The sequence below is a fragment of the Somniosus microcephalus genome, chromosome 9 (genome assembly GCF_052327205.1).
Source record: "Somniosus microcephalus isolate GS21.2 chromosome 9, FLI_Smic_1.0, whole genome shotgun sequence".
NCBI lineage: Eukaryota > Metazoa > Chordata > Chondrichthyes > Squaliformes > Somniosidae > Somniosus > Somniosus microcephalus.
In genome coordinates this window covers 237,644,873-237,660,250 of record NC_140995.1, presented here as the reverse complement: position 1 = coordinate 237,660,250, position 15,378 = coordinate 237,644,873, and the positions used below count along the sequence as shown (strand labels likewise).

Genomic DNA, 15,378 nt, shown 5'->3' with positions numbered 1-15,378 from the left:
TGCCAGCACCTCCGTCCCCGGCCTCCTGATCGCCCCCGGCAGCATTGCCAGCTGTTTTCCAAGAGCCCGGCACTTCTCCTCGGTGCCGGGCTCTTTTGCCGGCACTCGCGATCTCCGATTGCGCTGGTGCAGGCCCCTCCCCCTTAAGAATGGGAGGAAGGCCTGCAGTACCGCAGCGCGCCATGGCGCAGCGTGTGGCGCTGCAGCATGTTGCGCTGCGATATTCAGTTTCAGCACCCTAAGAGGGACGCGGAGCGCCTCGAGCCTCGCCCCGTGCCTCTCTTGGGGCGCTCAAGCTGAATTTCCGGCGGTCGCTACTGCTCCAAACGCTGCGCTAAATCCGGCGCCCAGGCGAGCTTGGCGCCCCGTTTGCGGCTCCACCCAATTTCTCCCCCTTCATTTTCCACAGCAAATCCACAAATTAGAAGTTTGGTTTACAACATAAAAATATCATAATCAAAGTTTTTATTATGAATAATATTATCAGCCGGCTGCATTTATCAATTAATCTGAAGTCTTTTTATGCTAATTGTATTTGTATGGGAGGAGAACTGCAGCCCTGAGAAAGCCAGCCAGTGGGAGGAGTGGAGAGCAACAGCTGCAGAGGGGGTAGAGAAGGAGAACAAGAACCTGTCTTTAGTGGTCCCATAGCTGAGCCTTGAGAGCGATTACAGGGACCTGCAGATTGAGACTGAGCCATATACTGTGCTAAAGGACTTGGGCAGGTTCTACAGCACTAAGATTCCTTAAATGTTTGCAGGCATCAGCTATTTATAATAAGATAACACAACTGTGGGTGTAATAACTCAAGGAGAGTAAAGTGGGAAATAATGGGATGGATTTTCCCCACAGCGATACCTTGTGGTTCTGGGCGGCCATCCATTTGTCCCACAAGGAGGCCTGTTCCATTTTGAGGACTGGGCCTCATTTGCATCAGACCAGGAATCAAGCACCTCGGGGCAACTCACCGGCTCTGGGCCACTGCAATATTGGGTAGCCTGGCCAGATACCTAGCCAAAGGAGCAAGGTAGGTTCCTAGTGGGGGCAGGGGCACCTGATAAATCCGTTGGGAGAGTTGGAGTGGCAGGACCCAGGCTGGGCTTGTGAGGCTGGGAGGAGTACTCGCAGCTCCATAAAAAGAAAGAGGAACTTTCCTTTTGGGTCCTCTTTGGCCAGGCCACCGGCTCATACTGGCCAAATTGTGCATGACTCTGGACCCGACCAGTTCAGTCCAAAAATGACAATCAGGATTAAAGAATCCCGAATTCCACTTTATACGCGCCCCCCACCTGACTCTGGGTGTCCAGCGGTAGGCCCCTGTAAATACTGCCACAGCGGTAACGGGGCGGTAGGTTAATGCCCACCATTTTGGAGGTGTTACCACCCTATTCCCGCCAGGCAGTAGGGCTGGAAATTTAGCCCAATAACTTGAAAATCAAAGTGCTTTAAAAGTAATTATATCTTGAATTTTTTTTAGTTGATTTTATAGTTTGGGATGTGATTACAGATAACGAAGAATGAGAAGGGTTGGAAAGTCTGGTTTGATACGAATGCTCCAGAAGAAGAGATAATTCCTAATGGATACAATGACTCTTTGGACTCATTCTGCAAGTTGTTGCTCATCAGGTGAGTTACAGCCAGGACAGCACATTAACCACAGTACAACGAATACTTTGGTTCCCACCTGTAGATTCACTGTAAGTATACGGCAGCACTGGCCATTTAACCACAGTACAACGAATACTCTGGTTCCCACCTGTAGATTCACTGTAAGTATACGGCAGCACTGGCCATTTAACCACAGTACAACGAATACTCTGGTTCCCACCTGTAGATTCACTGTAAGTATACGGCAGCACTGGCCATTTAACCACAGTACGACGAATACTCTGGTTCCCACCTGTAGATTCACTGTAAGTATACGGCAGCACTGGCCATTTAACCACAGTACGACGAATACTCTGGTTCCCACCTGTAGATTCACTGTAAGTATACGGCAGCACTGGCCATTTAACCACAGTACAACGAATACTCTGGTTCCCACCTGTAGATTCACTGTAAGTATACGGCAGCACTGGCCATTTAACCACAGTACAACGAATACTCTGGTTCCCACCTGTAGATTCACTGTAAGTATACGGCAGCACTGGCCATTTAACCACAGTACAACGAATACTCTGGTTCCCACCTGTAGATTCACTGTAAGTATACGGCAGCACTGGCCATTTAACCACAGTACAACGAATACTCTGGTTCCCACCTGTAGATTCACTGTAAGTATACGGCAGCACTGGCCATTTAACCACAGTACAACGAATACTCTGGTTCCCACCTGTAGATTCACTGTAAGTATACGGCAGCACTGGCCATTTAACCACAGTACAACGAATACTCTGGTTCCCACCTGTAGATTCACTGTAAGTATATGGCAGCACTGGCCATTTAACCACAGTACAACGAATACTCTGGTTCCCACCTGTAGATTCACTGTAAGTATATGGCAGCACTGGCCATTTAACCACAGTACAACGAATACTCTGGTTCCCACCTGTAGATTCATTGTAAGTATATGGCAGCACTGGCCATTTAACCACAGTACAACGAATACTCTGGTTCCCACCTGTAGATTCACTGTAAGTATACGGCAGCACTGGCCATTTAACCACAGTACAACGAATACTCTGGTTCCCACCTGTAGATTCACTGTAAGTATACGGCAGCACTGGCCATTTAACCACAGTACAACGAATACTCTGGTTCCCACCTGTAGATTCACTGTAAGTATACGGCAGCACTGGCCATTTAACCACAGTACAACGAATACTCTGGTTCCCACCTGTAGATTCACTGTAAGTATACGGCAGCACTGGCCATTTAACCACAGTACAACGAATACTCTGGTTCCCACCTGTAGATTCACTGTAAGTATACGGCAGCACTGGCCATTTAACCACAGTACAACGAATACTCTGGTTCCCACCTGTAGATTCACTGTAAGTATATGGCAGCACTGGCCATTTAACCACAGTACGACGAATACTCTGGTTCCCACCTGTAGATTCACTGTAAGTATACGGCAGCACTGGCCATTTAACCACAGTACAACGAATACTCTGGTTCCCACCTGTAGATTCACTGTAAGTATATGGCAGCACTGGCCATTTAACCACAGTACAACGAATACTCTGGTTCCCACCTGTAGATTCACTGTAAGTATACGGCAGCACTGGCCATTTAAGTTTTTACTTGCAGCAAGAAAAGAGCATCAGCTGGAACAAATCAAACTTATTGGAGGTCGGTATTTATTATTCTGCTGCTTTCTAGAAAATTGTCCATTTAACAATACACACAGAATAATGTCCACTGCACTCAAGATATACAAGTTTGGCTTGTGAGATGCGCTTTAGAATTTTTATTTGGCCCAATTGTCAAAGAGGTAGATTTTAAGGAGCTTCTTAAAAGAAGGGAGAGAGGTAGAGAGGTTTAGGGAGGGAATTCCAGAGCTTAGGGCTTAGGTGGCTGAAGGCATGGCCGCCAATGGTGGAACATTTATAATCGGGGCTGTGCAAGAGGCCAGAATTGGAGGAGCGCAGAGTTCTCGAAGGGTTATAGGGCTGGAGTATGTTACAGAGGGGCGAGGTCATGGAGAGGTTTGAAAATGTTTAAATTGAGGTGTTGCCAGACTGGGAGCCAATATAGGTCATCGAGCACAGGGATGATGGGTGAACAGGACTTGGTGCGAGTTAGGATAAGGGCAGCAGTGTTTTGGATGCTTTCAAGTTTCTAGAGGGTGCAAGGTCAGAGGTCGATCAGGAGAGCATTGGAACAATCGAGTCCAGTAGTGCCTTTGTTACCACTAGACTCGAAGGCATGAATGAGGCTTTACCACCAGATGAGCTGAGGCGGGGCGGAGATGGGCAATGTTACAGATGTGGAAGTAGGCGGTCTTGGTAATGCAGAGGATTTGAGGTCGAACGCTCAGCTCATGGTCAAATAGAACACCAAGGTTGTGAATGGTCTGGTTCAGGCTCAGACATTAGCCAGAGAGAGGCATGGAGTCAGTGGTTAGGGAACAAAGTTTGTGGTGGGGACCAAAGACAATGGTCTAGAAATTCGGTTGTTTGCGCCAGCGGTTAGCGCCTAAAGAGACCGAGAATTGGGGCATTACCTAATGTTGGGGCGGGCGCAATGAAGATAGCGACAACTCCCATATTGACTATACATTTAACGCCTGCGCTAAGTGTTTGCGCGCGCCCGCGAGTGCAAGCAGGTCATGACGTCATTTCATTGTGCAACGCCTTTTAGGGGCGCCTGAGCGGATATTGGGTGGCGCCCGGAGCCTTTACGCCTAGCACTATTAGTGACAGTTCGAAGGAGCGTTAGCAGGCCCTTCTCGGAGTCAGGGGGCGCTATTTAAAGGGGACAGCTCTAGTATAGAAGCTTCAGCCACTTGGCCTGTTCATTGCGATCGTTGGTGGAGAGAGTTGGTGAGCTACTGTGGAGCAGAGTTTTTGGAATTTAGCATTAGAGTACTTGGGACCCTCAAACCTGTCCAGAGCAGTTGGAGCACTAGACCTAACAGCCTTTTGACCAACTGGCATCGGAATGGGAGATGCTTTGGAGGGCGATGGCCTCATGGCCGAACACTATGAAGGGGCAGAGAGACGGTGGGAGAGAGGGCCGGGATTGGCCAGAAGGTGGAGGGGCAATGGAGGTCGGCCAATCCGAGGGTATGCTGCGAGGGTCTTTAGGCAGTAGGTGTCATACCTTGACATGTCGGAGGAGCAGTGTGTGCGAAGGCTCCGAATCGGGAGGGATGTTGTTACTGAGCTGTGCCACCTGTTTGCTGAGGATCTGCAGCCGCGTTTACGGTGCATGACCTCTCTGTCGGTGGCCGCTAAACTGACTGTTGCCCTCAATTTTTATGGCAACGGATCCTTTCAGTGAGCCATTGGGGACATTGCGAATATCTCTCAGGTTGCAGTCCACTGCTGCATCCGGCAAGTTACAACTGCCCTTTATAGGCGAAGGCATCAATTCATCACCTTCCCTCTGACCCTGGAGAAGCAGGCGGAGGAGGAGGAGGAGGAGGAGCATGTGGACGAGGAGGAGGAGGAGGAGGAGGAGGAAGATGGAAGGGCTCCTGAAAGTGGAAGGGCCATCCGTCACAGGCTCATGAGGACTCGTATCGAGGCCCCTCTGGCGGAATGATGAGTGTCTTAACTCCTGCGCACTTTGGATGTTTGAAAGCCTCTGAAGGCCAGCATCACTGTAATTAGTCACGTACACCATAGCACATTTAAACTTCTCTTTATTGTCACAAAAGTCTTTCATTACAGCAAAACAACGTCATGTCAACAGAAACCATAACTAACAAAATAACAGTTAACTCTTCGGCAAAGCCGCAAAACTAAACAAACTATTTCCAACAATTCCAGCAGGTGAGGGTCTCCTTGATTTTGGCCAAAGAAACGTCTCAGCACCTCCCTCTACTGCTGGCCCCTTGATGGAGAACGACTTCTCTTTCGCGGTCAGCCCCTTCCCTCCCTGCTGCTCCTACGTAATTGAACCCCAGTGGCGGGGTGAAGGCTGGGGGACGCCTGCTGACTGTGTGGAAGCGCAGAAGCCCCTGAGGGACGGCCTGGCCAACCTCTGGGCTTGGAGGGTGCGGACGCAGGATGCTTGATCTGAGCATGGCTGGAAGCAGTGTGCCCTGCAGGTGGTGGCAGCTGCACTGCAGACGTGCCAGCGCTGGCATGTGGAATGGTCACCTGCCGAGAGAGGACACCTGCACCATTGTCGGACGACACACTGGCCCTCTGAGGGGACCGGCTCGGCTCATCCACCACAATCGCATGCTCCACTGATTCCTGGCCTTGCATGCGACTGGAAGGGCCCGGGGCGATCCTAGCTGATGCAGATAGGCTGGCTGCAGTGAGAGTTCGCGTTGCCTCAATCTGGGTGTGGACGAGGCCGGCAAGTGACTGCGTGGCAGCAGTGAGGACCTGTGAGCCAGGTGCCAGTGCTTCGGAGAAGCCCTGGACAGTTCTTTCCATTGCTTCGGACAAGGCCGGTGCCGACCGCTCCACTGCCTCGGACAAGCCCTGGACAGACCTTTCCAGGGATTGTCCAAAGCCCTGAACAGTCCTTTCCATAGTGGCCTCGAAGCCCTGGACAGTCCTCTCCATTGTTGGCCCAAAGCCCTCGACAGACCTCTCCATTGTTGCCCCGAAGCCCTCGACAGACCTCTCCATTGTTGCCCCGAAGCCCTGGAGACTCCTGTCCATTGTTGCCCCGAAGCCCTGGAGAGTCCTGTCCATTGTTGCCCCGAAGCCCTGGAGAGTCCTCTCCATTGTTGCCCCGAAGTCCAACACACTCTTTGCCAGTGTATCTATTGACTGAGGCATCCTCCCCACTGCAGCCATCAGCTCAGTGTGCCTGAGCCGGGCCTGGGTGCTCATTTCAGCCAGGCGACGCAACTCCTCTGCACTCTGTGCAGCAGTCATCACTACCTGCCTTGCCCTCCGGGGAGATGGTGGCCGAACTTGCCTACCCCCCTTGCGTTGCTGCATGCCGCTTGTTCCGGCAACTGGCTGATCCTCAGAGCCACCCCCCTCCCCTCCAGGGAACTACTATCCCCAGTCTGTAGATGTGTATGCTCCCCTGAGATTGGAACGGATGGTCTGGCTTCCTCCTGATCCTCGCCTCCGGAGGCACTGGCACTGGCAGCTTCAGGGCGTTGAGCCCCAGTTGGTGATGCATCATCTGAAAGCAGGGAGGTGGAAGAGTGGCTTTAGCAAAAGGACAGGTTGGCGGAAAGGCATGCCAGATTGCGGCACACTGAGGAAGCATGCTGGCGGTGGGACCAAGTGGAAGGAGACAGCTGCAAAAGGTGAGAGCCTTACCCTCGCTGTCGAGAATGGGGTCGGCAGCTGCAGTGGTAACAGGACCAGACAGACGTCCTCCAAGAATCTGGTGCACTCTCTCCTCGAGATCCATGAGAGTGACCACTTGTGGAGGTCCGCCACCGGTTCGACGCTGCTCCTTTCACATCGTCGCCAGCTTGGACTGCAGGGGAAAGAAGGGGAAGTTCTGTAACATGATGTCTTCAGAGATCATCTCATGCCCCCCATGGTGCAAGAGCCCTTACATGAGGCCTTGAGAGATCATCTCATGCCCCCCATGGTGCAAGGGCCCTTACATGTGGCCTTGAGTGAAATGTCCATGTGTGTGCCCAGAAAGGGCCATGGGTGCTTGCTAACAGATGGCCATTGGGACATCATGGCAACAGGGTCCTCAAAGTTAGGTGCAGATGGAGGGAATCAGAAGTTTGCATAACCAACACTCACCCTAACGACCCGAGTGAGGTCGTTGAATTTCTTCCTGCACTGAACAGGGGTCCTGGTTGCCATGCTGTTGGAGTTGACCCTCTGAGAAACCTCCCTCCAAGATCGCCGGTAAGCCTTTTGATTCGGCCTCTTGCCATTGTCAGGATACAGAAAATCTCGACGGCGCTCAACTGCAGACACCAACTGGTCCAGAGCCTCAGTGCTGAAGCGCTCTGCTCTCTGTCTCACCTTCTCCATCCTCACCAAGTTTCTTGCGCCAGAGAAGGGCGAGCGCCGATTCTGAGGCCTACAGGGCGTTGAGTGTGGCAGCTCAGGCTGACTGACCCACCCCTTTAAGAGCCGGCCGGCGCCTGGAAGTCTCGTGGTTTCCGATAATTGAGATCGCCTGCGCTGCGCCCGTCCGCGCCGATATTGGGTAGCGCCTGAACTTTTGTGCCTTGGGAGCCCCGTGCAACGTCTGAGTTCGCGCCTCAATCCCCTTTGGGGGCGATGCAACCCAATATCTTGCCAGGCAGCGATAAGTTTCGTCTGGCTATAAACTTTGCGCAGCGCCAGTTCTAACGCCTCAAGCGGGGCTATACCCAATTTCTAGGCCAATGGCTTTGGTCTTCCCAATATTTAATTGAAGGAAATTTCTGCTCATCCAATGGTGGATGACAGACAAGCAGCATGACAAATCAGAGGCAGTGGAGGGGTCAAGAGAGGTGATTGACGTAGAGCTGGGTGTCATCAGCGTACATGTGGAACCTGATGCTGTGTTTTCAGATGATGTCACCAAGGGGCAACATGTATATGAGAAATAGGAGGGGGACTGCAGAGGTAACTGTGTGGGAGTGGGAAGTGAAGCCATTGCAGGTGATTCTTCAGGGGAAGCAAAGCCATTGCAGGTGATTCTCTGGCTACGACTGGATAGGTAGGAATGGAACCAGGCGAGGGCAGCCCCACCCAGCTGGACAGAGGAGGAGAGGCATTGGAGGAGGTTGGTGTGGTCAACTGTGTCAAAGGTTGCAGACAAGTCGAGAAGGATGAGGAGGGATGGTTTACCAGGGTAACAGTCACACAGGATGTCATTTATGACTTTGATAAGGGCTGTGTCAGTGCTCTGGTAGGGGCGGAAACCTGATTAGATGGTTTTGCACTTTATGCCTCTATTTATAAAGCCCAGGGTCCTGTATGCTTTTTAACAGCCTTATCAACTTGTCCTTCCATCTTCAAAGATTTGTGTATGTGAACCCCCAGGTCTCTCTGTTCCTGCACCCCGCCTTTAAAATTGTACCATTTAGTTTATATTGCCTCTACTCAATCTTCCTTCCAAAATGTATCACTTCACACATATCAGCATTTCATTTCACACACCAACGTGTCTGCCCATTTCATATGGCGGAGAAGCACTACTGGCGTGAATTCATGAACTCATTTCTCTTATCTGGAAGGAGGAGAGCATGCCAGGGGATCTCAGAGATGCCGTAATTGTGACCATCTTCAAGAAAGGTGACAAGTCCGATTGCGGTAATTATAGAGGAGTTTCCCTGCTGTCTGCCACGGGGAAAGTCATCGTAAGAATCCTCCTCAATCGCCTTCTCCCAGTGGCCGAAGAGCTCCTCCCAGAGTCGCACTGCAGATTCCGCCCACTAAGGGGCACAATGGACATGATCTTCACTGCACGTCAATTACAAGAGAAATGCAGGGAACAGCACCAACTGCTGTACATGGCCTTCTTTGATCTCACAAAGGTCTTCGACACTGTCAACCGTGAGGGATTATGGAGTGTCCTCCTCAAATTCGGCTGCCGTCAAAAGTTTGTCACCATCCTCCACCTGCTTCACGACGACATGCAAGCCATGATCCTGACCAACGGTTCCACCACAGACCCAATTGACGTACGAACCGGGGTCAAGCAAGGCTATGCCATCACACCAACGCTCTTCTCGATCTTCCTTGCTGTAATGCTCCATCTCACCCTCAGTAAGCTCCCCGCTGGAGTGGAGCTAATTTACAGAACAAACGGAAAACTGTTCAACCTCTATCACCTCCAGTCCAGATCCAAGGTCGTCCCATCCTCCGTCAGCGAATTACAGTATGCAGACGACGCTTGCGTCTGTGCTCACTCGGAGGTTGAACTCCAAACCATCATCAACACCTTCACCGAAGCGTACGAGAGCATGGGCCTTACACTAAACATCCGTAAGACAAAGGTCCTCTACCAACCTGCTCCCACCACACAGTATTGCCCCCCGACCATCAAAATCCACGACAAGGCCTTGGACAACGTTGACCACTTTCCATAGCTCGGGAGCCTACTGTCAACAAGGGCAGACGTTGACGACGAAGTCCAACACCACCTTCAGTGTACCAGTGCAGCCTTCGGTCGCCTGAGGAAGAGAGTGTTTGAAGACCAGGACCTGAAACCCAGCACTAAGCTCATGGTCTACAGAGCAGCAGTGATACCTGGCCTGCTGTATGCCTCAGAGACATGGATCATGTACAGCAGGCACCTCAAAGCATTGGCAGAATAGGCGCACCAATGTCAGTGTTCTTGCTCAGGCCAACATCCCCAGCATCGAAGCTTTGGCCACGCTCAATCAGCTCCGATGAACGGGTCACATTGTCCGCATGCCCGATACGAGACTCCCAAAACAAGCGCTCTACTCGGAGCTCCGGCACGGCAAGAGAGCCCCAGGTGGGCAGAGGAAACGCTTCAAGGACACCCTCAAAGTCTCCTTGAAAAAGTGCAACATCCCCACCGACACCTGGGAATCCCTGGCCCAAGACCGTACAAAGTGGAGGAGAAGCATCCAGGAAGGCACCGAACACCTCGAGTCTCTTCGCCGGGAGCAAGCGGAAGCCAAGCACAGGCAGCACAAGGAGTGCACGTCAACCCAAGTACCCCACCCACCCGCCCCTTCAACCACCGTCTGCCCCACCTGTGCCAGATACTGTAGATCCCGCATTGAACTCATCAGTCACCTATGAACTCATTTTTAATGTGGAAGCAAGTCATCCTCGGTTCCGAGGGACTGCCTAAGAAGAAGACCCTATGTAAACTTGAGGTCATTCAAAACTCGGCTGCCCATGTCCTAACTCGCACTAAGTCCTGTTCACCCATCACCCCTGTGCTCACCGACCTACATTGTCTCCCAGTTAAGCAATGCCTCGATTTCAAAATTCTCATCCTTATTTTCAAATCCGTCCATGGCCTCGCCCCTTCCCTATCTCTCTAATCTCCTCCAGCCCCACAACCCCCCTGAGATATCTGCGCTCCTCTAATTCTGGCCTCTTGAGCATCCCTGATTATAATCACTCAACCTTTGGTGGCCGTGCCTTCTGTTGCCGAGGCCAAAACTCTGGAATTCCCTGCCTAAACCTCTCCGCCCCTCTACCTCTCTTTCCTCCTTTAAGACACTCCTTAAAACCTACCTCTTTGACCAAGCTTTTGCTCACCTGCCCTAATTTTTCCTTATGTGGCTCGGTGTCAAATTTTTTGACTTATAATACACCTGTGAAGCACCTTGGGACGTTTTACTACATTAAAGGCGCTATATAAATACAAGTTGTTGTTGTTGTTGAGTGTGGCTCCTGCTAAACCGAGGGTAATAGTCAATGTGAGTGTAGAACCTGCTAAACCAAGGGTAATAGTCAATGTGAGTGGAATCTGCTAAACTGAGGGTAATAGTCAACGTGAGTGTGGAACCTGCTAAACCGAGGGTAATAGTCAATGTGAGTGGAATCTGCTAAACTGAGGGTAATAGTCAACGTGAGTGTGGAACCTGCTAAACCGAGGGTAATAGTCAATGTGAGTGGAATCTGCTAAACTGAGGGTAATAGTCAACGTGAGTGTGGAACCTGCTAAACCGAGGGTAATAGTCAATGTGAGTGTGGAACCTGCTAAACCGAGGGTAATAGTCAATGTGAGTGTGGAACCTGCTAAACCGAGGGGAGCAGATGTTGTGTTTCTTTACCCCCTTCTCCTCCTGAAATGTGCAATGATACACTTAGTGCAATGCTGTGCTGCTTGTGCCTGCATACAAATGAGAATGAAAAATGTGAGTCTTGGATTTATATAGTGCTTTTCAAAACTCAGGACGTTCCAAAGTGCTTTACAGCAAATAAAGTACTTTTGAAGTGTAGTCGCTGTTGTAATATAGGACACGTGGCAGCCAATTTGCATACAAGGTCCCAAAATCAGCAATCAGATAATGAGCAGATAATCTGTCTTAGTGATGTTGGTTGAGGGTTAAGTATTGGCCAGGATACCAAGAGATCACCCCTGCTCTTTTTCAAATAGTGCCATGCGATCTTTTACATCCACCTGAGAGGGCAGACTGGGCCTCAGTTAAATGTCTCATCTGAAAGGCAGCACCTCCGACAGTGCAGCACTTTTTCGGTGTTGCACTGCACTATCAGCCTAGATCTTGTGCTCAAGTCTCTAGAGTGGGACTTGATCCTTCTCCGATCGAGTCGGTTCACCCAGGTATTGCACAAGTATATTTGTTCTAAATCTTCCTGCTCCCACACCGTTATCTCTGGTGTTCCCCCAAGGATCTGTCCTTGGCCCCCTCTTATTTCTCATCTACATGCTACCCCTCGGCGACATCATCCGAAAACAAAGTGGCAGTTTCCACATGTACGCTAACGACACCCAGCTCTACCTCACCACCACCACCATGGATATGAAAATGGCTAAGTAACAGGAAACAGAGAGTAGTGGTGAATGGTTGTTTTTTGGACTGGAGGAAGGTATCCAGTGGTGTTCCTCAGGGATCAGTACTCAGACCATTGCTTTCCTTGATATATATTAATGATTTGGACTTGGGAGTATAGGGTACAATTTCAAAATTTGCAAATGACACAAAACTTGGAAGTATAGTGAACCGTGAGGAGGATAGTGATGAACTTCAAGAAGATATAGACAGGCTGGTGAAATGGGCGGACACCTGGCAGATTAAATTTAATGCAGAAAAGTGTGAAGTGATCCAGTAGGAAGTAGGAAGAACGAGGAGAGGCAATATAAACTAAAGGGTACAATCCTAAAGAGGGTGCATGAACAGAGAGACCTGGGGGTAAATGTGCACAAATCGTTGAAGGTGGCAGGTCAGGTTGAGAAAGTGGTTAAAAAAGCATACGGGATCCTGGGCTTCATAAATAGAGGTATAGAGTACAAAAGCAAGGAAGTTATGATGAACCTTTATAAAATGCTGGTTCGGCCTCAACTGGAGAATTGTGTCCAATTTTGGGCACTGCACTTTAGAAAGGATGTGAAGGCCTTAGAGAGGGGGCAGAAAAGATTTACGAGAATGATTACAGGGATGGGGGACTTCAGTTATGTGGATAGACTAGAGAAGTTGGGGTTGTTCTCCTTAGAGCAGAGAAGGTTGAGAGGAGATTTGATAGAGGCGTTCAAAATCATGAGGGATCTAGACAGAGTAGATAGAGGGAAACTGTTCCCATTGGCAGTAGGGTCGAGAACCAAAGAACACAGATTTATGGTGATTGGCAAAAGAACCAAAGGCGACATGAGGAAAAACTTTTTTACTCAGCGAGTGGTTAGGATCTGAAATGCACTGCCTGAAAGGGTGGTGGAGGCAGACTCAATCACGGCTTTCAAAAGGGAATTGGATAATTAGCTGAAGGAAAAAAATTTGCTGGGCTACGAGAAAAGGACAAGGGAGTGGGACTAGCTGAAGCGCTCTTGCAGAGAGCCTGCAAGGGCTTGACAGGCCAAATGGCCTCCTTCTGTGCTGTAACCATTCAATGATTCTATGATTCTACCTCTCTCAACCCCTCCACTGCCTCTAAATTGTTAGACTGCTTGTCTAACATCCAGTACTGGATGAGCAGAAATTTCCTCAAACTAAATATTGGGGAGACCGAAGCCATTTTCTTCCATCCCCGCCACAAACTCCATTCCCTAGCCACTGACTCCATCCCTCTCCCTGGCAACTGTCTGCGGCTGAACCAGACTATTTGCCACCTTGGTGTCATAGTTGACCCCGAAATGAACTTCTAAAATGAATCGCCCCTGCTCATCCGCTGCTGAAACCCTTATCCATGCCTTTGTTACCTCTAGACTTGACTATTCCAACACACTCCTGGTTGGCCTCCCACATTCTACCCTCCGTAAACTTGAGGTCATCTAAAACTCTGCTGCCCGTGTCCTAACTCGCACCAAGTCCCATTCTCCCATCACTCCTGTGCTCGCTGACCTACATTGGCTCCCAGTTAAGCAACCCTTAGATTTTAAAATTCTCATCCTTGTTTTGAAATCCCTCCATGGCCTTGCCCCTCCCTATCTCTGTAATCTCCTCCAGCCTCACAACCCTCCGAGATATCTGCGCTCCTCTAATTCAGGCCTCTTGAGTATCCCAGATTTTAATTGCGTCACCATTAGTGGCCGTGGGTACAGCTGCCAAAGCTCTAAGCTCCGGAATTCACTCCCTAAACATCTTCGCCTCTCTACCTCTCTTTCCTCCTTTAAGACTCTCCTTAAAAGCTACCACATTAACCAAGCTTTTGGTCATCTTCCGTCATATCTCCTTATGTGGCTCGGTGTCAAATTTTGTTTCATAATGCTCCTGTGAAGTGCCTTGCGACATTTTACTATATTAAAGGTGCTATATAAATGCAACTTTTTTGTTGTTGTAAATATACATAGAATCATAAAACCATAGTAATTTATGGCGCAGAAGCAGGCCGTTCGGCCCATCATTTCCTTGCTGGCCGAAAAAGAGCCATCCAGTCTAATCCCACTTTCCAACCCTTGGTCCATAGTCTTCTAGGTTACGGCACTTCAAGTGCATATCCAAGTATTTTTTAAATACAGTGAGGGTTTCTGCCTCTACCACCCTCTGCAGTGAGTTTCAGAACCCCACTACCCCCTAGCTGAAAAAATTCGCCTCAACTCCCCTCTGATCCTTCTACCAATTACTTTAAACCTATGCCCCCTGTTTATCGATCTCTCTGCTAAGGGAAATAGATCCTTCCTATCCATTCTATCTAGGCCCCTCATAATTTTATACACCTCAATTAAATCTCCCCTCAGCCTCCCCTGTTCCAAAGAAAACAATCAGTCTATCCAATCTTTCGTCATAGCTAAAATTCTCAGTCCCGCCAACGGTCTGCACAGAGCGGGATTAAACGGAGTGTTTTAGTTGGGAATTTGGAAAGTGTGAGAATTCGGAGAAGGGGGGAAGGAGTTGTTGCTTTTTGCCTACACTACTTGTAGTGCTTTGTGTTACAGGTAGATATTTAATTTCAGTACCCTTAACTTAATCTAGATCAAGCAATTAGTCAAGAAACTACACTGTAAACTATGTTACCTAATTACAAATTAAATGTAATTTAATTAAATAAAACAAGGTCATATAGGGTGGTGTGTCGCACCTGCAGCATGTGGGAGATTGTGGAGAGCATTGTGATCCCGGACAACCACATTTGCAGTAAGTGCCTGCATCTTCAGGAACTTCAGCTGAGAGTTTTTGAGCTGGAGCCTGAGGTGCAGACATTGCGGGGCATCAGGGATGGGGAGAGTTACCTGGACACTTTGATCCAGGAGGCAGTCACACCCATTAGGTTAGGTAGGCCTGGTTAGTGGTCAGGGACAGGAGGGTGTGACTGCAACTCAGGCAGGTAAGGGGACCCCAGGTACAGTGCTGAAGGAGCCTCAGCCTTTGCTTTTGTCCAACAGGCATGAGGTTCTTGCTGCCTGTTTGGATGAGGGAAAAGCCTTCAGGATGGTTGAGCAAGCTGACCATGGCACCATGGTGCAGGAGGCCATTCAAGTGGGGGGGGGGGGGAGTGAAAGGGAACGTAGTTGAGGTAGGGGACAGTATAGTCAGGGGGATAGACACTGTTCTCTGCAGCCACGACCGAGAGTTCTGAAGGTTGTGTTGCCTTCCCCGTGCCAGGGTTAAAGACAACTCCTCGCGGCTGGAGAAGAACTTAGAGTGGGAGGGGGAGAAACATAGAAACATAGAAGATAGGAGCAGGAGTAGGCCATACAGCCCCTCAAGCCTGCTCCGCCATTCATTGC

General features: G+C 49.8%; 1 protein-coding gene across 1 annotated transcript in view; it reads left to right on the top strand.

Moving 5' to 3' along the window:
* LOC147113152 (dynein axonemal heavy chain 8-like) overlaps nucleotides 1–15,378 on the top strand; it is a 1,456,516-nt gene that overhangs the window by 1,196,655 nt on the left and 244,483 nt on the right. The window contains exon 53 of the mRNA XM_085998053.1: nucleotides 1,508–1,626. Coding sequence (XP_085854179.1) covers nucleotides 1,508–1,626 — 119 coding nt within the window. The remainder of the gene's footprint in view (nucleotides 1–1,507; nucleotides 1,627–15,378) is intronic.